Source organism: Eumetopias jubatus, unplaced genomic scaffold, assembly GCF_037043125.1.
Source record: "Eumetopias jubatus isolate StellerSeaLion01/CBP00866 unplaced genomic scaffold, mEumJub1_p1.0 scaffold_9, whole genome shotgun sequence".
Taxonomy (NCBI): Eukaryota; Metazoa; Chordata; class Mammalia; order Carnivora; family Otariidae; genus Eumetopias; species Eumetopias jubatus.
This window is the reverse complement of record NW_028274815.1, coordinates 58,840,232-58,863,873: the sequence shown is the minus strand read 5'-3', so window position 1 is coordinate 58,863,873 and position 23,642 is coordinate 58,840,232. Positions and strand designations below refer to the sequence as shown.

The window sequence follows — 23,642 nt, the reverse complement described above, 5'->3', positions numbered from 1 at the left end:
TGATTGATTTGCAAATATTGAACCACCTTTGCAGCCCAAGAAAAATTCCCACTTGATCCTGGTGAATGATTCTTTTAATGTATTGTTTGATTCAATTCTAGTATTTTGTCGAGAACCATCTCCTACTTTCTTTTCTTTCTTTCTTTTTTTTTTTTTTTTAAGATTTTATCCATTCATTTGACAGAACACAAGTGAGGGGAGCTGCAGGGGGAGAGGGAGAAGCAGGCCCCCCACTGAGCAGGGAGCCTGAAGTGGGGCTTGATCCCAGGACCCCGGGATCATGACGCGAGCCAAAGGCAGATGCCTAACTGACTGAGCCACCCAGGCGCCCCTCATCTCCTACTTTCATTGATCTGTTCTACCTTTTTTGTTGTTGTTTTTATATCATTTATTTCTGCTCTGATCTTTATTATTTACCTTCTTCTGCTGGCTTTAGGTTTTATTTGCTGTTCCTTTACGAGCTCCTTTAGGTGTAAGGTTAGGTTGTATATTTGAGACTTTTCTTGCTTCTTAAAGGAGGCTGGTATTGCTGTGTGCTTCCCTCTTATGACCACTTGTGCTGCATCCCAAAGGTTTTGGACTGTTGTGACTTCATTTTCATTAGCTTCTATGTATTTCTTCTTTAATTTCCTGCTTAGCCCATTCATTCTTTTTAGAATGTTCTTTACCCTCCGTGTATTTGTGGTCTTTCCAAATTTTTTCTTGTGGTTGACTTCTAGTTTCATAGCATTGTGGTCGGAAAATATGCATGGTACGATCTTGATCTTTTTATACTTTTTGAGGCCTGATTGGTGGACCTAGTATGTGATCTCTTCCAGATAATGCCCCATGTGCACTTGAAAAGAATTTGTATTCTGCTGCTTTAGGATGAAATGTTCTGAATATATCTGTTAAGTTCATCTGGTCCCGTGTGTCTTTCAAAGCTATTGTTTCCTTGTTGATTTTCTGCTTAGATGTTCTGTCCATTGATGTAAATGGGGTGTTCAAGTCCTCTACTATTATTGTATTATTATTAGTGAGTTTCTTTGTGTTTGTTATTGTTTTAAATATTTGGGTGCTCCCAGGTTGGGGGCATAAATATTTACAATTGTTAGATCTTGTTGGATAGTCGCCTTTATTAAGATATAGTGCCCTTCATTTCTTGTTTCATTGTTTGGTTTAAAATCTAGTTTGTCTGATATAAATATCACTACCCTGGCTTTCTTCTGACATCCATCAGCATGATAAATATTTTTCAATCATCTCACTTTTAATCTGCAAGTATCTTAATGTCTAAAATGAGTCTCTTGTAGGCAGTATATAATTGGGTCTTGTTTTTTTGTTTTTAATCCATTCTGATACCTTGTGTCTTTTGGTTGGAGCATTTAGTCCATTTACATTCAGAATGCTTATTTTTTTAAAGATTTTATTTATTTATTTGACAGAGAGAGAGGGAGAAAGAGAGAGGAGAGAGAGACAGTGTGCGCACAAGCAGAGGGAGCAGGAGAGAGAGAAGCAGTATCCCTGCTGAGGAGGGAGCCAGACGCGGGGCTTGGTCCCAGGACCCCATGATCATGACCCGAGCCAAAGGCAGATGCTCAACCTACTGAGCCACCCAGGCTCCCCAGCATGTTTATTGATATATATATATGTACTTAGGGCCATTTTATTAGTTGATTTGTCGGTGTTCCTGGAGATTTTCTGTGTTCCTTTCTAGGCTTTGTTGTTTTTGGTTTTTCTTTCCAGTTAAAGAGTCCCCTTTAACATTTATTGTAGGGCTGGTTTAGTGGTCATGAACTCCTTTAGGTTTGTGTGTCTGGGAAACTATTTAGCTCTCCTTCTGTTCTGAATGAGAGCCTTGATGGATAAAGTATTCTTGGCTGCATATTTTTCGCATTCAGCACATTGAATATATCCTGCTGCTCCCTTCCGGCTTGCCAGGGTCTCTGGAGAGATCTGCTAACCTTATTTGTCTTCCCTTGTAGGTTATGGTTTTCTTTTCCTTGCTGCTTTCAGGATTCTTTCCTTATTTCTGTATTTTGCAGATTTTACTCCAATATGTCTTGATGTGGCCTCCTTTTGTTGATTTTGATGGGAGTTCTCTGTGCCTCCTAGATTTGGATGTCTGTCTCCTACTCCAGATTAGGGAGGTTTTCAGCTATAATTTGCTCAAATAAACCTTCTGCCCATTTTTCCCCCTCTCCTCTTCTGGAACTCCTATGATATGAATGTTGTTACACTTTACAGAGTCATTGAATTCCCTGAGTCTGTATTCATGATCAATATTTTTCTTTCCCTCTTCTTTTTAGCTTTATTATTTTCCATAATTTTGTCTTCTCTATCACTTATTCATTCCTCTACTTCTTCTACCCTTGTGGTCATTATATCCAGTCCATTTTGCATCTTAGTTATAGCATTTTTTTTTTTTTAATTTTGGCCTGACTAGTTTTTAGGTCTTTTATCTCTGCACTAAGGGACTCTGGTGTTTTCTATGCTTTTCTGAAGCCCCAGCTAGTATCCTTCTGATTGTTGTTTTAAATTCTGGTTCAGGCATATTACTAATATCTGTTTTGATTAGATCTCTGACCATTACCTCTTCTTGTCCTTTCTTTTGGGGTGAATTCCTCCATCTTGGCATTTTTTCTAGGTCTCTGTATTCTGTGTTATGAAAAACTGTTATGTTTCATGCTCCTGAGAGTAATGACTATATTAAGAAGAGGTCCTATCCTGTCCAGGGCCTGGCACTTCAGGAATTGTTTCTGATGTATGCTGCATGCACTCTGCTGTTGTGTTTTGGCTGCTTTTTCCCTCGGGTCAGTTCTCTTCAGAGTTTCTCTTTGCCTGCAGTGGTTATTGTTTTAACAAGGCGTGTTTTGGTCTGCTTGTTAAAAGAGGCTAGATCCTGTTTCTCCTAGAGCTGAAGCTTTTCAGCACTCTATGGTCAGTAGACTTGATGCGTGCAGGGGGTTTGTGCTGGTCTTTTGGGGGAGAGGCCCACTACTGTTTTGAGTCTCAGGCACACTTGCCCTAGTTCAAAAGCACCTGTAGAGATGCAGAGGTGCGTGGCTTGATGTAAGTGACCCAAGCCTCCACTGTGGGGCACTTTGCTGCTCACTGAAGTTCCTCCATGCTGATGGGGAGGATGACGGAGGTGGGGGGGGTGTGGAAATGGCATCAGTGGGCTCTCTGGTCCCCAGAGAGTGGAGTGTGCACCCACTGCTGCTCAGGGAGCTCTCATAGAAGAGCAGACAATTTCCCCTCATTTGTCCCTGGCATCCCTCAGATCACTGCCTTCACCCTGTCTGTGTCTGAGATGTCTGCCCATCCAGTCATTCAGTGCTCCTGTGTTTTATCTCAGACACACTGGCTGGGTTTCAGAACTCCTAATTTTAGGGACCTAGTGCCGTATGGACCCACACTGATCCACTGGAGGAGGGTCTGGCCAAGCTGTGGCTGGTGCCAGTTTGTCCCAGAAGAGCAGTCACACAAATGTGTAGGGGCTTGAAGTTTATGGTGAAGTGCAGCAAAAAGCCAGTGTCCAGATTATCTGCCCTCTGTAGGTGTCTGTGCTCATATGCTAATGAACAGAGCAGCCCAACAGGCTCTTTTGTTCCTGGAGAGGCAGTGCCATTTCTCCCAATACACTCCAAGAAGGAGGAGAACTGTCTCTCCCAGTGCCACCAGGGATCTTCAGAGCACACTGTCCACTGTCTGCTCCTGGGCCTCTGCCCTCCTTCTCCACAGGAGCACCTCTACACCCACCAGGCTCTATGTGGTGATGTTGCAGACTTCTAAAACTTTAGTCTCTGAGCTCTGCTGCTTCTAAAAACTTGCAAAAATCAGCCTCTCTCATTTTCCCTATCAGTGGTTTTGGGGAAGTGTTTTTCTTGTGTAATGCCCCAAGTTCTAGTCTCTCTCTCTCTCTCTCTCTCTCTCTCTCTCTCTCCCCCCCTCCCAGATTAGGGCTCTTTCCCCTCCACAGCACCTGTGATTCTTTTCTCCCCCAAATCACATCTCTGCATCTCCTAGTTTCCAGGATGTGACCACTTTTCTCCCTCTAGTTGTGCAGTTTGTTCTCTCAGTTCTCAGATTGATTTCCTGGGTGTTCAGAATGATTTCATATTTATCTAGCCATGCTGGAGGGACAAGGCAAATACAGGGTCCTCATCTTAACTTCTCCTCTTTTATTCTTAAAGTATAGTTTTTCCAGGTAAAGTATTCTTGTTTGGCAATTTTTTTTTCCTTTCAGCGCTTTGAATATATCTACCCACCTTCTTCGGCTTACAAGGTTTCAGCTGAGAAATCCACTGATAGTCTTAGGTGCTATTCCTTGTATAGTCCATTGCATGTGACAAGTCATTTTTCTCTTGCTGCTGTGAAAATTATTTTTGACTTCTGACAATTTAGTTATAATGTGTCACATGGTGATCCCTCTGGGTTGAACATATTTGGGAAATTTTGGGCTTCACAGATTTGGATGTTCTTTTTCCTGTGTAGATTTGAGATGTTTCAAACATTATTTAAGTTTTTGGCTCCTTTCTCTCTCTCTCCTCCTTCTGAAACTCCTATAATATGTTGGTTCTTTTTTTTTTTTTTTTAAAGATTTTATTTATTTATTTGAGAGAGAGAGAATGAGAGATAGCACGAGAGGGAAGAGGGTCAGAGGGAGAAACAGACTCCCTGCCGAGGAGGGAGCCCGATGTGGGACTCGATCCCAGGACTCCAGGATCATGACCTGAGCCGAAGGCAGTCGCTTAACCAACTGAGCCACCCAGGCGCCCTATGTTGGTTCTTTTTGGTGTTGTATTAAGTCCCATGGGCTTTCTTCATTTTTTCATTCTTGTTTGTGGGTCTGAATTTATAATTTCAAATGAATTGTCTTTGAGTTTGTTGATTCTTTCTTCTGCTTAATTCTGCCGTTGAAGTCCCAGAAATTTTCAGTTTGATCATTAAATTCTTCATCTCCAGATTTGTTTAATAGTTTTTATTTCTTTATTTTTATTTTTAATTTTTTTGTTTTGTTTTTATTTTCTGAGCTTCTCATTTTGTTCATGTGCTGTTTTTCTGATTTTCTTTAGTTATCTGTGTTCTCTTTTAGCTCATTGAGCTTTTTAATGACAATTTTTAGGAATTCTCTGTTAAGCAGTTCATGGATTTCCATTTCTTTGGCACTGGTCACTGAACTTTTTTAGTTTCCTTTGGTGGTGTCATGTTTGCCTGATTCCTTGTGACTCTATAGCCTTGCACTGGTATCTGTGCAACTAAAGGAGCAGGAACTTCTTCCATTCTTTACAGAGTGCTTTTGGTAGGTGAAGACCTACTCAGCAGGTTCCCAGGAAACAATCCTGCTTCTAGGAGTGCAGTTGAGCAGAACCAGGGTCAGATCATGGGGCTGTTTTCAGGTCTACAGTCAGGTCAATGGTTAGCTACTTTATTACTGGGGGCATCAGTAGGCATAGCTTGTGTTGGTTACCCAGGTGGATAAGCTACTTCTGAGTCCATAGTTGGCAGGCCTGTTACTTGGGACACAGATTGGCATGTCTCCTCCCTGGTCCCTTGGGTGGACAAGACTGACTCTGGGATCACAGTTGAGCAATTGGAGTTAGTTATGGGGTTGCTTCTAGGTCTGCAGTTGGATCTGCAGTCAGTGAACCTGTTGTTAGGGTCACAGGCAGGTGTTATCCCTACCAGGTCCACTGGTAGGCAGGACTGGTAGCATGACAATGGATGTGTGGGGCCAGAACATATACATGGGATAATAGAGCTGCTCCTGTGTCTGTAGTCAGGCCTTGGGGCAGGGTATGCTTTCTCAAGGAGTCCTCTGTCTTGGGCTCCACTGTGGTGTTGCAACTTCCTACCTGGATTTTGAAGCTCCCACGATGGCACTTTTGTTTGTGGATGGTTGCCAAATTCGTGTTTTTTGGGGGAACGAGGGCTGGAGACCTATTCTGCCATCTTGCTAGTAACCATCAATTAGCTGCTGGCCTTGTTGAATACTATAACTTCACACTTCTTTTCAAATTCAAAGGAAAACAAAATTGGAAAATGCCATTTTTCTTCCCTACAGGGAATCATTAACTTTAAACTAATGCCCAAAGCATTGCTTTAAATTGGTTATTCAACTGCTCATCCTTTATAAGAATTGTTCCATTGAAATTTTGATTTTATAGATGAGAACAACTGAAGAGTTGAAGTGATAGTATTTTGGGTCGGAGTTGGGACCGTGTATTGTGTTGGCTTTGTGACACACTTGATAGGCCTCAGTTTATAAAACAATAGCAGTAAAGTAAGTGCTATATGCCTGGCACTATGCAATACTTCTGAAAAGTTCTTTTTTTCTCCCGTCCACTTCCCTCAGATGCTGAAGTTGCTCTCATGCACTTCCTTCTCTGGGCTATGCAGAAAAAAAAAAAACAAAAAAAACCAAAACCCTTCATATAAAGTCTCAACTCCACATGCCTCTCTTGTCTTTCTCTGTATTTTTTCTTTTGTTCCAAATTTTGCATTTCAAAGTCTCAAAGACTTAGTTAAGCAGAAATGACCCATTTTCAGAGAGAAAGGTAAGAAAGTAAATAGGCAAAGCTAAGATTCATCTTTAGGGAATAGTGAAAAGGGGACGTAGTGAGAACATTAAAATATTAACTATTTTTGCTCCTCCACACACAGTCATCTATGTGCTATTTGTGCTTTTTTCTATAATTCCTCATACGATTTCTTCTGCATGTTGAAATTCTTATTTTTGAAGGCCACCTGCTCAGCTGAACATCTTGGCTGGAAGTGATTGCTCTCTTACCTCCTCATGTTTTTTGGGAGTTACCACTTGTAGTATAACTTACTATGTACATTTCTTCCTTACTAAATTAGGCAAGAATCATGCCATTTTTCTCAGTGACCTTCAAAGCCTGGTTTCTCAAAGTATAATCTCCAAGCCAGCAGTATAGACATTACTGAGAGCCTGTTAGAAATTCAGAATCATGGGCTCTGCTCCAGACCTATTCAGTGAGAATCAACATTTTAACAAGATCCCCTAATTTATTTGTATGATCATTAAAATTAAGCCTTTGTTATAATCAGCTGACTTGGTATTTTACATTATATTACCCAAGAACCGTCTTATAACACACCAACTAGCAATGCTCAGGGATTTCTTATTTTTATTCATTTACTAGAAGCTCTTCCCAGCTATAACACTGTTATTCTGTTATACTTTAAATACTTTGGGTAATTTGGATACCATTACCTTCTTTATTACAGGTCTTAGGCGTCAAAGATTCGGCACAGGTGTCTTTTTCAAGTTCATTTCTTCCGTCAAGTACTTGTCTGTTGTTTTTTTTAATTGAAAAAGGATTAAAAAGAAAATTATAGGGTTAATATGTTACAGACTTTGAAGTATTAAATACTTTCAAACTTCTGAAGTTTTGAAAATGTAATAAAAAATTTCTTTGGAACCTTTCAGCAATACAATCATTTAAATACCATAAAAACATTGAAAATCGTTTTCAATTTTCCCATCATTAAATAATTTATAGGACATTTTTGGAGAATAATTAAATTCAAATTTAAGATACAAATAAAATATTTTACATATATGATTTTCAAAAGAAGTAATGGAAACAAAATGTGACACTCTAAACTGCTGGGGTTTAGAAGATTTGAATGTATGGTAAAAATTTCCTATTAAGTAAATTTTATTTTCCTAACTTTAAAAGTAACCTATTACTATAGGAAAATTTAAAAACCACAGGAAAAAAAATTAATATAATACAAATATCCAGAGTTCTCATCTGGATAATTAGCTCCTATACTTACTATTATGCATTTTTAAAAACAAAGCTGAGATAGTATTGTCTTATAATGTTTTTTATAGTTCTCATACTTTTTTGTTAAATGTTTTATTTAAATTATTATACATTAAAATGAACTTTTAAAGATGTAGATTATAGGGCTAGCTCAGTTGGAAGAGCATGAGACTCTTGATTTCAGGTTTATGAGTATGAGCCTCACTTTGGGTTTAGAGATGACTTAAAAATAAAAAAAATCTTTAAAAAAAGATGTAGATTCTGGGAATTTAACAGATGTATAGATATAGGTTATTGCTGGGGTGCCTGGGTGGCTCAGTCAGTTAAGCAGCCTGTTCTTGATTTCAGCTCAGGTCATGATCTCAGGGTTCTGGGATCGAGCCCTTGTTGGGCTCTGTGCTCAGTAGGGAGTCTGCTTGAGGATTCTCTCTCTCCCTCTGTCCCCTCCCAAATAAATAAACAAATCTTAAAAACAAAACAAACATTTCTGTTACTGCTACCAGTATACAGAATACAAAATAGTCTCAGCATGTCAAAAAAACAAACAAACAAAAACTCCCTCACACTTAACAGTCACACTCTCCCCTACTAGTAATCCCTAGGAACCACTAATTACTCCTCCATAACTATAGTTTTGACTTCAAGAATGTCGTGTAATTGTAATTATAGGTAAAAACTTGTGACTGGGTTCTGTCACGCAGTATAGTGTTCTTGATATTCAGCCAAGATGTTAAATTCAGTAGTTCACTTTTTATTGCTTAGGAGTATTTCACTGTATAGGTGTATCAGTTTGTTTATTCACCTTTTGAAGGATATTTGTTTTCCCAGTTTTGGCGATTATGAATAAAATGACTCTAACCATTGGGTCTTTTTTTTTTTTTAATTCATTCTGATACTCTGTGTCCTTTGGTTGGGGCATTTAGTCCATTTACTTTCAGAATGCTTATTGATATATATGTGTTTAGTGCCATTTTATTAGTTGATTTGTTGGTGTTTCTGGAGATGTTCTCTGTTCCTTTCTAGTCTGTACTTTTGGTCTTTCTTTCCAAAGAGTCCCCTTTAATATTTCTTGCAGGGCTGGTTTAGTGGTCATGAATTCCTTTAGTTTTTGTTTGTCTGGGAAACCCTTTATCTCTCCTTGTATTCTGAATGAGAGCCTTGCTGGGTAAAGTATTCTTGGCTGCATATTTTTCCCATTCAGCACATTGAATATATCTTGCCACTCTCTTCTGACTTGCCAAGATTCTGTGGAAAGATCTGTAGTCAGCGCTATAATCCCATGTAAGTTAGGGATTTCTTTTGTCCTGCTGCTCTTAGGAATTTTTCTTTATCACTGTATTTTGAAAATTTAACTATATTATGTCTTGGTGTCCGCCTAGCCTCTGTTGATTTTGATGGGAGTTCTCTGTGCTTCCTGGACTTGATATCTATTTCCTACCCCAGACTAGGGAAGTGTTGAGCTATTATTTCCTCAAATAAATTTTCTGCCCCCCTTTTCTCTCTCTTCTTGTTTTGGGACTCCTAATACCGTTGCTATTATGTTTGATAGAGTCATTGAATTCCCTAAGTCTATTCTCATGATCCATAATTCTTCTTTCTCTGCTTTGCTCTATTTCCTCATTTTCCATTATTCTCTCTTCTATATCACTTGTTTCTCTGCTTCTTCCATCCTGGTGTTCATTACATCCAGTCTGTTTTGAATTTCAGTTACTGCATTTTTCATTTTTTATTTCTTAAAATTATTTTATCTCTGTGGTAAGGCTCTCTTTGACATCTTTCATATTTTTCTCCAGGTCAGTGAGTATCCTTATAATTGTTGCTTTAAATTCTTCATCAGGCATATTGCTTATGTCTCTTTCAGTTAGATCTCTGGCCGTGACCTTTTCTTGTTTCATTTGGGATGAATTCCTCCATCTTGGCAGTTTGTCTAAGTCTGTCTTCTTCTTTGTGTTAGAAAAGCCTGTTATGTTTTCTGCTCCTCAGAGTAATGGCTTTATGAAGAATAGGTCATACAGTGTCCAGGGCCTGGTGCTTCAGGAAGGGTTTCTAGTGTGTGCTGCGTGCTCTCTGCTGCTGTGTTTTGGCTGCTCTATCCTTCAGGCCAGTGTTCTGCAGAGGCTCTCCTTGCCTGCAATGGGCAGCATTTGGACCTTAGCCAGAGTGTGGCAAGTTTTAATGGGTTTGCTATGGTCTGCTTGTTAAATGAGACCTGATGCTACTTCCACTAGAACTGAAGCCTTGGAGAACTCTGGTCAGGAGACTTGGTGTATGCAGGGGTTTCTGCTGGTCTTCTGGGAAAGGGGCCCACTGCATGGGGATTAAGCCACATATCCCCAAGAGGGGCAGTACCAGCAGAGTGCAGGGGGGCAGGATTTGGTCTAAGAGGTAAGGTAGCCAGTGTTGGCACTGTGCTATTTACTGAAGCTGGTTTATGCTGAGGGGTGGGGGGAGGGAAGTGGTGCCAGCCAGCTCCTTTGTCCCTGGAGAGAGATCTGCATACTTGCTGCTCTCAGGGAAGCACTCCCAGAAGGGCAAACAATCTCCACCCCTGTGCGTCACAGGTGTTTTTCAGATCACTGTTTTCACATTGTCTGTGTCCAGGTTGCTTGCCTGCCAGGAGCAGCACAGTGCACTTTGGGCTCTATCCCAGCCAAGCCTGATGACTTTTAAAACTCTAAACTTTAGGGATGTGGTGTGGGGGGGTTTGTGCTGGTCTTCTGGGGGAGAGTCTCCAGGTTTGACCAAGAAGGGCAGTTGTGCCAGAGCATGGGGCATGGGACTTAGAGCAAGCAGGCTAGGCAGACAGTTCGTGGTGAGCCACCCTCAGCAAGTGGTTCTGTGGCTATGCCAAGGGGTGGGGATGGGAAAGGGCGCCCACCAGCTCTTTTGTCCCCAGAGAGGCATCTCTGCAAATGCCACCTTTCACAGATGCACTCCAAGAAGAACAAATGATCTCTCCTCTGTGGGGTGTAAGCATTCCCCACATCACCCTGTCTGCTCCCAGTGCTGCTTGCTTGCCTTCTCTCCAGGAGTAGGGCAGTGCCCTCAGGGTTCTATCCCAGCCAAGCCTACCAACATTTAAATCTCCAATCTTTGACCCCCACTGGTTGAAAAATAACTTAGGAGGTACAGATCTGTACCTCTGAAACAAATAATACATTATATGTTAAAAAAAAAAAGAAGATAGCAGGAGGGGAAGAATGAAGGGGGGGATTGGAGGGGGAGACGAACCATGAGAGACAATGGACTCTGAAAAACAAACAGGGTTCTAGAGGGGAGGGGTGTGGGAGGATGGGTTAGCCTGGTGATGGGTATTAAAGAAGGCACGTTCTACATGGAGCATTGGGTATTATACGCAAACAATGAATCATAGAACACTACATCAAAAACTAATGATGTAATGTACGGTAATTAACATAACATAATAAAAAAAAGAAAAAAAACTCAGGAAGATCAGCCCCTCTCGTCTTCCCAGCCAATGGCTTTGGGGAGGTGTTCTCCTTGTGCGTTCCCATGTGTTCCACCCTCTCCTTCTCTGCAACTTGGTCTCCCTCCTCTCTGCAGCAGCTGTGATCCATTTTTCCTCCAAACCACGTCTCTGTACCTCCTACCTTTCTCAATGTGGCCTCTTTTCTCCTAGTTGTGCAGTTTGTTCTATCAGTAGTCAGGTTGATTTCTTGGGCATTCAGAATGATTTGTTAGTTATCTAGTTGTGTTCAAGGGACAAGATAAGCCTAGGGTCCTCTTGCTACAACACCATCTTAGCTCCCTCCTCTGCAAAACATTTAAAGAAGAGTTAGTACCTATCCTCAAATTATTCCAGAAAACTGAAGAGGAATGAACCCTTCTGAACTCATTTTACAAGGCCAGCAAGTTAGTGCTTTCATTTTCTCTGAATAAATACCCTCAGAAATGAAATTGCTAGGTTATATAGTTCTCTTTTTAATTTTTCAAGGAACCTCCATACTCTTTTTCCATAGTGGCTGCGCCAGTTTACATTCCCACCAGTAGTGCACAAGGGTTCCCTTTTCTCCACATTTTCACAAACCCTTGTTATTTCTTGTTTTTTTTTAAATTTTTTTAGATTTTTAAAAAAATTTTAGCCATTCTGACAAGCATAAGGTGACATCTCATTGTGGCTTTGATTTGCATTTCTCTCATGGCAAATGATGTTGAGCATCTTTTCATGTACCTGTTGGCCATCTGTATCTCATTGGAAAAATTTCTAGACTCTGTGCCCATTTTTCATATTTTTTGGTTTTTTGCTTTTCAGTTGTATGAATTCTTTATATATTTTTGATATTAACCCCTTATCAGATATATGGATTTACACATATTTTCTCCCATTCAGTAGGTTGCCTTTATATTTTGTTGATGGTTTCCTTTTGCTTTGAAGAAGCTTTTTAGTTTGCTGTAGTCACACTTGTTTAGTTTTGTTTTTGTTGCCTTTGTTTTGGTGTCAGATCCAAAAAACATCATTGCCAAAACCAGTGTCAGGGAGCTTACTGCCTTTGTTTTCTTCTAGCTGTTTATGACTTCAGGTCTTACAGTTAAGTCTTTAATCCATTTTGAGTTAATTTTTGGAAGTGGTGTAAGATAGTGGACTGGTTTCATTCTTTTGTTTGTGGTTTTCTAGCTTTTCCAGCATCATTTATCGAACAGACCGTCCTTTCCCCATTATATGCATGGCTCCTTTGTTATGAATTAATTGACCCATGTGTATGAGTTTATTTCTGGGCTTTCTATTCCTTTCCATTCTGTGTGTCTTTTTATGCCAAAACCATACCATTTTTATTGGATTGTGATTTTTTTAATTTATTTTTTTATTATGTTATGTTAATCACCATACATTACATCATTAGTTTTTGATGTAGTGTTCCATGATTCATTGTTTGCATATAACACCCAGTGCTCCGTTCAGTACGTGCCCTCTTTATTGTGATTTTTAAAAATGTATTCTGACAAGGTATTTTGATTAATCTGTGTGTTAAGATTATATTTAATGTTTGGATTTAAATCTATTTTTGTCATTTCTTCTCCCACAGTTTTTCTTTTGTTTTTTCTTTTGGGGTATTTTAACTTTTTTTTAGTATTCTATTTCAATTTATTGTGTTTTTTATTATTTACCGTTGTGTAGTCTTTTAAATGGCTGTTCTAGGGATACAATATGCATGCTTAACTTTTCTCAGTCTACTTAAAATTATTATTTTACCACTTCAAATGGAACATAGAATCCTTTATGCATGTGTGTTCCTTTACTGTTTATCTTCTGCACTTTTGTAGTTTTCTTCTATATTACTGTAGAATGCTATATTATTGAAATAATCTCACCAGTGTTATATATCTTTGCATTCAACTTTCAAACACTTTAATGAACTCAAGAGGAGAACAGTCTATTATATTTATCCAGGTATTTACCATTTCTGTTTCTTTTTCTTCATTCCTGATGTTCTCTTTTTTTCCTCTGGTATAATTTCCCTCTGTCTTCCTTTAGTAATTCTTTTAGAGCTGGTCTGTTGGAAACATATTCTCTCAATTTTTCTTCACCTGTATTTGAGAAGTTTTCAGCCATTCTTTCTTTCTCTATTTTTTTTTCAGCATGGCACCCTTTTTCTTTTCTTTCTAGGACACTGATGTTATGAATATTAGACTTTGGCATTGTCTCAGAGGTCCCTGAGACTCTCTCCTAATTTTTTTTCAATATATATTTTTTCTCTTGTTGTTCATTGGATATTTTCTATTGATTTGTCTTCCAATTCACTGACTCTTTCCTTTTTCATCTCAATTCTATTATTGAAGCCATCAGTGAGCTTTAAAAAAATTTGGCGTTTATTTTTGAGTTCATTATTTGTTTTTTTCTGCTTTCTATTTGTTTTTGAGACTTTATTTTTCATTTGTTTAAATGGTTTTATGTTTGTTGGAGAATTTTTGTAAAGCTGCTTAAAGTTTTGTCAGATAATTCCAACATCTGTCATCTCAGTGTTGTCGTTTAATTGTTTTTTTTGTTTGTTTGTTTCCAGGTGAGTGGAGTTTTTCCTGGTTCTTTATATGTCAAATAATTTTGGATCCTGGACATTTTGAATATTGTATGACTTCCTTGTTAAAATCCCATGATAAATGTTGATATTTTTGTTGTAGTAGGCAACTGATCTTGTTAGGTTTAGGTTTCAAATTTCAATGCACCTCTGTGCATTGTGGTTCCAATATCAGATAAGTTTTCAAAGTCTTTGCAATACTATTTAGATCTGTCCATATGTGCACTATCCATTTGTCAATCTATGACTTGGGTGATGTTTTATCTGTTAGTTTAGATCTCAAAGTCTTTTATATTGCTGGTTAAGATTAGATCCACACATGCATGGGCTTGGGGTGTGAACCTGGAGTTTATAAATAATTTAATGGGGTCACTTTCTTGAGGTCCTTCCTGTCTGTAATCTCCTTTGGTACCTTCTACTTCAGGAAGCAGTGGCTTCAGTCACTCCATACTGCCACACACCTCCTTGACTGTAACTGCTTCCAGGCCCAAGTAGTGGCAAAATGAAGGAAAAAAATACTGGTAAATTCACCATAGCATGAGGTACTTCAGATTCTGGTCTTCTTTCTCACTCTGTCAGCCACTCTTTACTTTCTAGAGTCTTCAAATAGCTACTCTGTACATTCTTTGTAGGATTTTAGCTGTATTCAATAGGAGAGAAAGGAATAAATAGTGTGCTCATTCCATCTGGAACCAGAATCTGATCATCATGATTTTTAATGGCTTACATAATATTCTAATATTTGGATATACTATAATTTACTCAATTTCCCAAATACACATTTAAGATTATTCACTTTTATGATAACAATGTGATGTACATTTCTATGTATGTATTACAAAAGTGAAATTTTAAGTCAAGATATTAAAAGCTTTTTGATTCAATTGCCAAAATTACTTTCTGGAAAGCTTAATTGGATTTATAAAACTTGACCATCAAAAAGAATATTGACCACGTTAAAATAAAAACAAATGGAGGGGTACCTGGGTGGCTCATTCATCAGTTAAGTGTCTGACTCTTGATTTTGGCTCAGGTCATGATCTAAGGTCATGAGGTCAAGCCCCCAGTTGGGCTCTGTGCTCAGCGGGGAGTCTGTTTCTCTTCCTTTCCCTCTCCCTCTGCCCCTCCCCATTAGTGTGTGCATGTGCGTGCTCTCTCTCAAAAATAAATAAATAGAATTGTTTCTCTAATTTCTCTTTCTACAGTTGCATTGTTAGTGTATAAGAAAGCAACTGATTTCTGTGCATTGATTTTGTATCCTGCCACATTACTGAATTGCTGTATGAGTTCTAGGAATTTGGGGGTGGAGTCTTTTGGGTTTTCCACATAAAGTATCATGTCATCTGCGAAAAGAGAGAGTTTGACTTCTTCTTTGCCAATTTGAATACCTTTTATTTCTTTTTGTTGTCTGTTTGTTCTTGCTAGGACTTCTAGTACTATGTTGAACTGGAGGAGATTATGCTAAGTGAAATAAGTCAAGCAGAGAAAGTCAATTATCATATGGTTTCACTTATTTGTGGAACATAAGGAATAGCATGGAGGACATTAGGAGAAGGAAGGGAAAAATGAAGGGGGGGAAATCAGAGGGAGAGATGAACCATGAGACACTATGGACTCTGAGAAACAAACAGGGTTTTAGAGGGGAGGGGGCATGGGGGAGGGGGGATTGGTTAGCCCAGTGATGGGTATTAAGGAGGGCATGTACTGCATGGAGCACTGGGTGTTATACGAAAACAATGGATCGTGGATCACCACATCAAAAACTAATGATGTATTATATGGTGACTAACATAACATAATAAAATTTAAAAAATAAAATAAATAAATCTTTAAAAAAAACAAAATGGAGACCAGCCTTGAAAATTCTCCCAACAGGGAATTAATGGTTGATGGGGAACTTTCTATAGATCTTCCTTGACTTTTGATGGCGTTATATCCTGATAAACCCATTGTAAGTTTCAAATACTCAAAGTGGATGATGCATTTCATACCCTAACCTACCAAACATCATAGCTTAGCCTAACCTACCTTAAATATGTTCTGAACACTTATATTAGCCTATAGTTGGGTCAAATGATCTAACACAAAGCCCATTTTCTAATAAGGTGTTGAATATCTCATGTAGTTTATTGAATACTGTACTGAAAGTGAAAAACAGAATGGTTGTATGGGTACGGAATGGTGGTTAAGTGTGTCGGTTGATTACCCTCCTAATCATGTGGCAGATTGGGCGCTGTGGTTGGCTGCCACTGCCCAGCATCACAAGGGAGTAATGTACCACATATTGCTAGCCCAGGAAAAGATCAAAACTCAAAATTTGAAGTATGGTTTCTACTGAATGTATATCACTTTTGCAACCTGATAAAGTAAAAAAAAATCCCAAGTTTAACCATCCTAAGTCAGGGACCATCTGTAATGGAGAATTCCAGTTATTAATTTTAGCATCACTAAAAGACATTGTATACTTCATGTTGTGATGTAAGAAAGAACACACAGTATCCTTTATTTTTTGTGATTTGGAACACAAAGCAACCATTTCTCTAGATTTGTTTATAGGAACATATATAAGAAAAGCAAAATAATTATAATTTCTAATTATAGGGGATTTACAGATGATATATATTCTTTTCCCTTATTCCAGACATGCAGTTTGTCTCTGGGAAGGGATATGCAAAGCTTGGTGTATCTAGAATTATAGGTAAGGGACAAATAGCTTGGTCTATAAGGAAAAGGTATTACATGGTGCTGTCAGGGTGTTTCAGGCCCCATTGAGAGGATTTTCCTGGAGATCTGCCATATCTTCAGAATGTAGTTCAGGACCTCTGTCCACCTGTTTTCAGTTGTACATGAAATAGCAAAACCAAAGCATCTTTTGTTACAATTTTTTCCTGTATATTTAAATGGCATCATCTTAGGTTATTTTCTGCTTTTGTAATTCTCTCCTTGAAAGCTTCAGTTTCCTAACTTTTTTCATTTCTCTTTGTTGTCAGAGGAAAGGTATGTGAACCTAGATTCAGCAAATATGGCAGAGAGATAAAAGATAGACCCAAAGAAATAGTGAAGAACCGTAAAGGCACATAGATATTTCTGCTTTGTCCTCAATGGCATACATTTCATTATTTTGAAACCATACATTTAAATATTTTAATATAGCTGCTTGAGGTCCATATCCAAGGATACTACTTTCAGGAAACAATAAATGTATAAATAAAGGCTCCTTAAAGTGAGTCTGTTTCTTTCCTTCCTTTCTTCCTTCCGTCCTTCCTTCCTTCCTTCCTTCCTTTCCTAGAGCAAGTCAGTTGAGGGAGGGGCAGAGAGAGAGAGGGAAACCAGCAGATTCCCCACTGAGCAGGGAGCCCATTATGGGCTCCATCCCAGGATCCCAAGACCATGACCTGAGCCAAAACTAAGAACCAGATGCTTAACTGACTGAGCCATCGAGGCGCCCCAAAGTGAGTCCCTTTAAACTGGAATTGAAAATCACCATAGGGGCAGCTGGGTGGCACAGTTGGTTAAGCATGGGACTGTTGGTTTTGGCTCAAGTCGTGATCTCAGGGCTGTGAGATCAAGCCCCACGAGGGGCTCCGCACTCAGCCAGGAGTCTGCTTCCCCCCTCCCTCTCCCTCTACCCCTCCCTGCCAAGCTTTGTCTCTCTCTCTCTCAAGTAAATAAATAAATCTTTAAATAAAAAATGTTAAAAGAAAATCACTGTAATAGTAACAATACAATTAATACAATATAATTAACTAAAAACAATACAGTTAACTAAAAAATAAAAGGTAAAAACAGAAAAGCTTATATTAATAAAAGGTAGGTTATAATTTCAACTCTGCACAAATTCTTAGAAGGAACAAAGAGTAAATCAATTAGGTGGGTGGGGAGTGGTCCTAGTTTTTCTGACTAGATTCTCTAGAAGTGTTATATGGCATCTTTAACTTCACATTTGACTTTCACAACACACATCATCATAAAGAGGGCCACTTTTTCAAGAAATACTTAAGGACTTCATCTTTCTGTGGCTTCTATTAATACTATGATAATAAACTCATTTTCTTTTGGAATTCTTTTAATTTCATTATCCTTGTGGAATTTCTCTTTTTCACTTAATCGGTCTAAATGCCATTTCCTCATTTATCAATGGTTTTTGCATGAGATCTGAACATTTCCCCAACATCCCTTTCACTGAGCTCATGAAATATTCTTTCGTGCAAGATTTTTAGTTGTTTCTTAATGTCTTTGTATTACTATGTTAGGTGTTTGCATAGCTGACAATCTGTGAAAGCACTGATGACCTAGCACATAATAGGTGGAATTAAATGATTATACTCACTGTGGAGGGATATTTGAGTGGGGACTGAGGTATAAGTAGTTAGCTCATTCTTAACTATTTCACATTATGAAGACTGTTGTTGTTCTATATAAACTCATATAACTATAGGGTTTCAGAATGAATACTAGGTAATAAGGACCCCCCCAAGCTGAAATGTTATATTTTGAATGCAGAGTTATGAAGTTGGAATGCTCTGAGCTTCGTGGAAGAAACGTACTATGTAGGAAGTACGGTGAAATCCACTAATAAAAGTTAAGGGTTTCAAAATATGTAATACTAATAAGGCTTTGTACATGAAATTATACTTTTATGTTTTTCATTTCACTTAGTTAATAAAAAGAATACATTCCAAGCCAAAACACTAACCCTTAAAATACATAAATTTTGGAGCTTTGGATTTTCAAGGTATTTGCTTTTCTAGTTTTAGTACTGGAGAACTACGATTCTATAATAGAGCCATGAATCTGTAAAGCACCTCATTCCCTCTTAGCTTTTCTTGAGACACATTAAAGCCACAATAAAATGAAACTTCTCTTTCACAATAAGCTTTAGTGGGTCAGAAAATGAAAATAAGAAAATTCATTGGAGACCAGATTAGGCTGGAGAGAAAATGGAAATACTCTTTTTTTGTTCTCCAGCTGTCATTATATATCTTCCTCACATTATCTTGATGAGCTTTCTTAAACATAGCTAGAGATTCAGTGAAAACCTGTAAATATCTTTTGGTTGTCAAAATGCCAATACCCTTTAATCTTTATGTTTTAAAAGAGCTTAAGACTGACGGTCTTCTTTGGAAAAATGTTTAAAATTGGCCAGTTTTAGTCATATGCTGGGGCTTAGAAAAAGGTGTCTGTACTTGTTTTATGTTTGCTGCCTATAAAACCAAAAACTATCTTGGGGATAATTTGAACTTAATTAGTCCTGTGTAATATACATTAAGTTACCTTAATAGCCGCACATTGGAAATGCTCAGTATATTCTACATTTATTTCAGTTTAAGATGCAGAAATGGACTTCCTAGACATATGCCATATGTTCTCTTCTTATGCCAAGTTAACAAGAATTAAAAGACTGAGATGAATAAACAAGGTCAACTTAAGCTGAGCCAAATTAGACAACAGAATAATTGTCAGATTTTCTGTTGGCAGGGACAGTTTGTTTTGAGCCAATCTTCATGAATTATAGGCTGTAAATTTTTTTTTTCTGGTAAGTCTACCGCCAGGCATTCTGTTGACAATTTTCTTTGTTTTGTAAACACTGAAAATTTTCATCAGTTATATTGTTTATAGGCACACATAAGGATTATGGATAGATAGGGGTTTTTGTTTGTTTGTTCTAAATTAAAGGAAATTTGCTTAGATACAAATCAAATAAAACCAAGCCAAAATGTAGTAACTTTTAACAGGATAGTATTTAATTTGGAGTTTCTTAGGCATGAATTCAGATATAGTAAATAGCAGGAAACTAATATTACAATTAATTTATGACAGTAAGTATAAAAGTGGATACATTTGTTACAAATACAAGGTTTGATTGCTCTACAGTAAAGAATCTTAGACCTTGAAGGGGCTATTCTAATACAAATGGGAAAATTGAAGCAACCAGAGAAATGGAATGATTTTAAATATAATAACTAGTTTAGAGCAGTACCAAATCTAAAGGTAAATATTTAGTCCTAGGATCATTTATCATTGCCCTCTCACTCTGCCCTTTTTCTTTCTAAACTGCTTTCTCTTTGAGAGTTGTTTAACTTTTTCAAACTACCATGTCAACAATATGAAAAACTAACCATTTGAATAATGTTTATCTTAGCCACATCAAAAATATGAAAACCAACTATTTGAATAATAGTGGCAGTGACATATAAAGTATAAAATCTCAGTCAAATCACACAATGGTGATTTTTAAAAACACTCACTTATACCCTAGATGTAGTAATTGCTATTACTGTGCAAGTGCCTGATTATTTTGGGGTATCTAAAGTGTCTATTTAACACACTTATTACCAGCTTTATATTCTTATAGCCTGTATATTCTTGTATTACAAAAATAATTATTTTGCTTATTCAGTAAATATTTATTAAGCATCTGTTACATGCCAGGCACTTTTCTACATCCTGGAGGATCCAGCAGTGGGGAAAAAAAAAAAAAAGACAAACCTCTACCCTCATACGGTTTACATTCAAGTAACTTTGTTTATAAACTCAAGCACAGTAGTCTATTCAAAACCAGTTTTCAGTTGGCTTCTGAATTATATTTAGTTCAAGTTAATTCAGTTTATTTCACCATAAGCTACCCAGAGATTAAAATTTTATTCAGTCATATAAGCATATGAAGAATGTAAATAATGAATGGGAGGGAAGGATTTAAAATTAAGAGGCTATTTTATAAAGTAGGCTGATATTTTATGGTTCATTCATTCATTCATGGATGAGATATTTGTTGAATGCTCACTCTGTGACTGGTACTGGGTTGGATGCTGTGGATACAACAGTGAGCAAAAGTAGATACACCCTTAACCCCTGGTGAGTGGGCCCATGCTGCCATTCTATTCACTCTGCTTCTCTCTCTTTTAGAGCCTGAGACATTACTGAACTCCTCTAGACAAAAACTTTTAAGTATCTTGGGGTAGCTAAACTTCCCCAATGCAGTTCTGGTATTCAAATTTAGCCCTGAGCCCTAGCATTCAGATGGTGACGTGTGAAAACAGACCTCACATCAAATTTCCACTGATATCAAAGCAGCTTTCCCTATCAAGTCAGCCCAGTCATTCAAAATGATCTGTTAAAGATGCAGAACACATCCTAACACTTTGTATTAATTCCTCCTTGCTGCCATAACCAATAGCCACAAATTTAGTGACTTAAACAGGGTGCATTCCTTTCTGGAAGTTCTAGAGAATAATCTACTTTCTCGCCTTTTTGAGCTTCTACAGGCCACTCTGCATTCCTTGGCTCATGGCTCCTTTCCTCCAAAGCTAGCAGTGGTAGGTTGAGTCCATCTCGCCACGAGTTACTGGACACTGATTCTTCTGCCTCTCTCTACCACATTTAAGGACCTCTTTCACATTTAAGGATTACATTAGGCCCATCTAGATAATCCATCTGTTTTAAAGTCAGATGATTAGCAGCCTTAATTCCACTTGCTACCTTAATTCCCCTTTGCCACGTAATATAACATATCTACAGAATCTTGGGATTAGGATGTGGACATCTTTGGGAGGCCATTATTCTGCACACCATATACTCTAATATCCTTTATTGTCTTCTCACTGCAATTAAAACAAAGATCATACACACTGACATGGCCTACAGGCCCTAATAATTTATTATCTTCCATGCCCCGTTTATAGTTTAGCTGTATTGGCTCTCTGTTACTCAAACCTCCCAAACTTATTTCTACCCTAGGGCCTTTGCATGTGCTGTTACCCCTCCCTAGAATCTACTGGCAATATACCACATCTTCACATAGATGACTCCTTGTCTTTCAGCCCTTAACTCAAATAGTGCCTTCTCTAATCACCAATTCTTTGTATTTTTTCCTAGTACTTACCATTAACTGAATGACCTTAGTTATGTATTTTTGCTTGTTTCTTATCTGTATCATTCCTCCTCCTCCCCCCGCCCCCCATTTGAGAACTTGAAGAGTGCAGTAGGCCTTGCAGTGTGCTAACTACACACCAGGCATTGTGCTAGGGCTTAAAGAAATGATCCTAGGACTAAATATTTATGTTTAGATTTGGTACTGCTCTAAACTAGTTATTATATTTAAAATCATTTAAATATAGCTTAAAGATCATTCTTAGAAATGATCTAAGAATCATGATGGTTTTTGCCTTCATGGAGTTTATAGGTTAATGAAGCAGATAGTAATCTAATAATCACATAAAAATAAAATTACAAGTGTGACAGTGTTACAAAGCTTTATAGTTAGGGTGTTTTAGTATCTGATAGGACTAGCTCCTCTCTCATAGTTTCTTCTTTATTTTGTTTTTCTTTTTTTTTTATGTTAACCTTAATAGCACTTTGTCTAACTCAATAAAAAAGTATGTTGGTCTTTTTATTGGGATTACATTAAATTTAGTTAATTTATTATTTATTATTTTTTTAAAAGATTTTATTTATTTGACAGAGAGACACAGCAAGAGAGGGAACACAAGCAGGGGGAGTTGGGAGAGGTAGAAGGCTTCCCACCAAGCAGGGAGCCCAATGCAGGACTCGATCCCAGGACCCCGGGATCATGACCCGAGCGGAAGGCAGACGCTTAATGACTGAGCCATCCAGGTGCCTCTAAATTTAGTTAATTTAATAATTTAACATAATACATTAATTTAGAGAGAACTGACATCTTTATGATGTTGAGTCATCCTATTCAAGAAGAGAGGATATCTTCTCATTTGCTCAAGGCCATTTTTGTGTATATCAGAGTGTTTTAAAATTTCCATCATGTGAATTTTGCATATTTGTTGTTCAGTTTATTCCTCAGTATTTAATCTTTGTTGATAACATAAATGGAGTTTTCCTCTACCATTATATCCTCTAACTCATTTGTGTATGTGAAGGCTATTGGTTCTTGTACATTAATTTTACTTCTTTCTACCTTATTATTTTTGAAATATTTGATTATGTTTTATCATTGATTCCCTAGGGCTCTTCTGTTATATTGTCATATCATTGCAAATGAAGATACTTTTATTTCCTTACCAATTTTTATTCTCTAGTTCAAGGATTGGCAAAAATTTTCTGCAAAGTACCAGATAATAAATTTTTAGGCTTTGAGGATCATACAGTCTCAACTACTATAGATGATAAATAAACAAATGGGTATGGTTGTATTCTAATAAAACTTTATTTATAAGAATAGTCAGCAGGTTTGGATTTGGCCAGTGGGCCATAGTTTGCCCCTTTGATCTGGTTGATTGATCTAATTGTAATGGCTAATAACTCTAGTACAGTGTTGAATAGTAGCAGAGATAGTGGGTATTCTTGCCTTGTTTCTGATCTTAGCAAAAATGCCCTTAGTGATTCCCCATTAAATAAGATACCAGCATTAGGACTAGTTATATATATATATACATATATATGTATATATACATATATTCTTATGTTATAATATATCCCTCAATTTCTATTTTCTTGAGTATTTTTATGAGGGTTGTGTTTTGTCAAAGGCTTTTTCAGCATCTGTAGAAATAATCATGATTTTTATTAACCATAGATCTATTAGTATGCTGTATGATCTTAATGCATCTCAATGGATTTGGTAACATTGAACCAACCTTGTAACATCAGGATAGATTTAGGGGTTGAATTTTGTTTGGTAATATTTAATATTTTTACATTGATATTCATGAGTGATATTCATTTGTAGTCATCTTTTTTTTGTACTGTAGAAGTTTTTCTTTAATTTTAATGTATTGGAACGGTTTGTAGAGCAATTAAAATATCTGTTCTTTGAACAAGGGTTAGAATTCTCTAATCAAAACACCTGGGCCTTTTT

At 37.5% G+C, this 23,642-nt stretch overlaps 1 protein-coding gene across 1 annotated transcript in view; it reads right to left on the bottom strand.

Moving 5' to 3' along the window:
- Positions 1-6,272: 6,272 nt before the first annotated feature.
- The window catches only part of WDPCP (WD repeat containing planar cell polarity effector), a 281,366-nt gene continuing 263,996 nt past the window's right edge, over positions 6,273-23,642 (bottom strand). The window contains exons 15-16 of the mRNA XM_028089705.2: positions 7,220-7,299; positions 6,273-6,373 (exon numbers count right to left, since the gene is read on the bottom strand). Coding sequence (XP_027945506.2) covers positions 6,273-6,373; positions 7,220-7,299 — 181 coding nt within the window. The remainder of the gene's footprint in view (positions 6,374-7,219; positions 7,300-23,642) is intronic.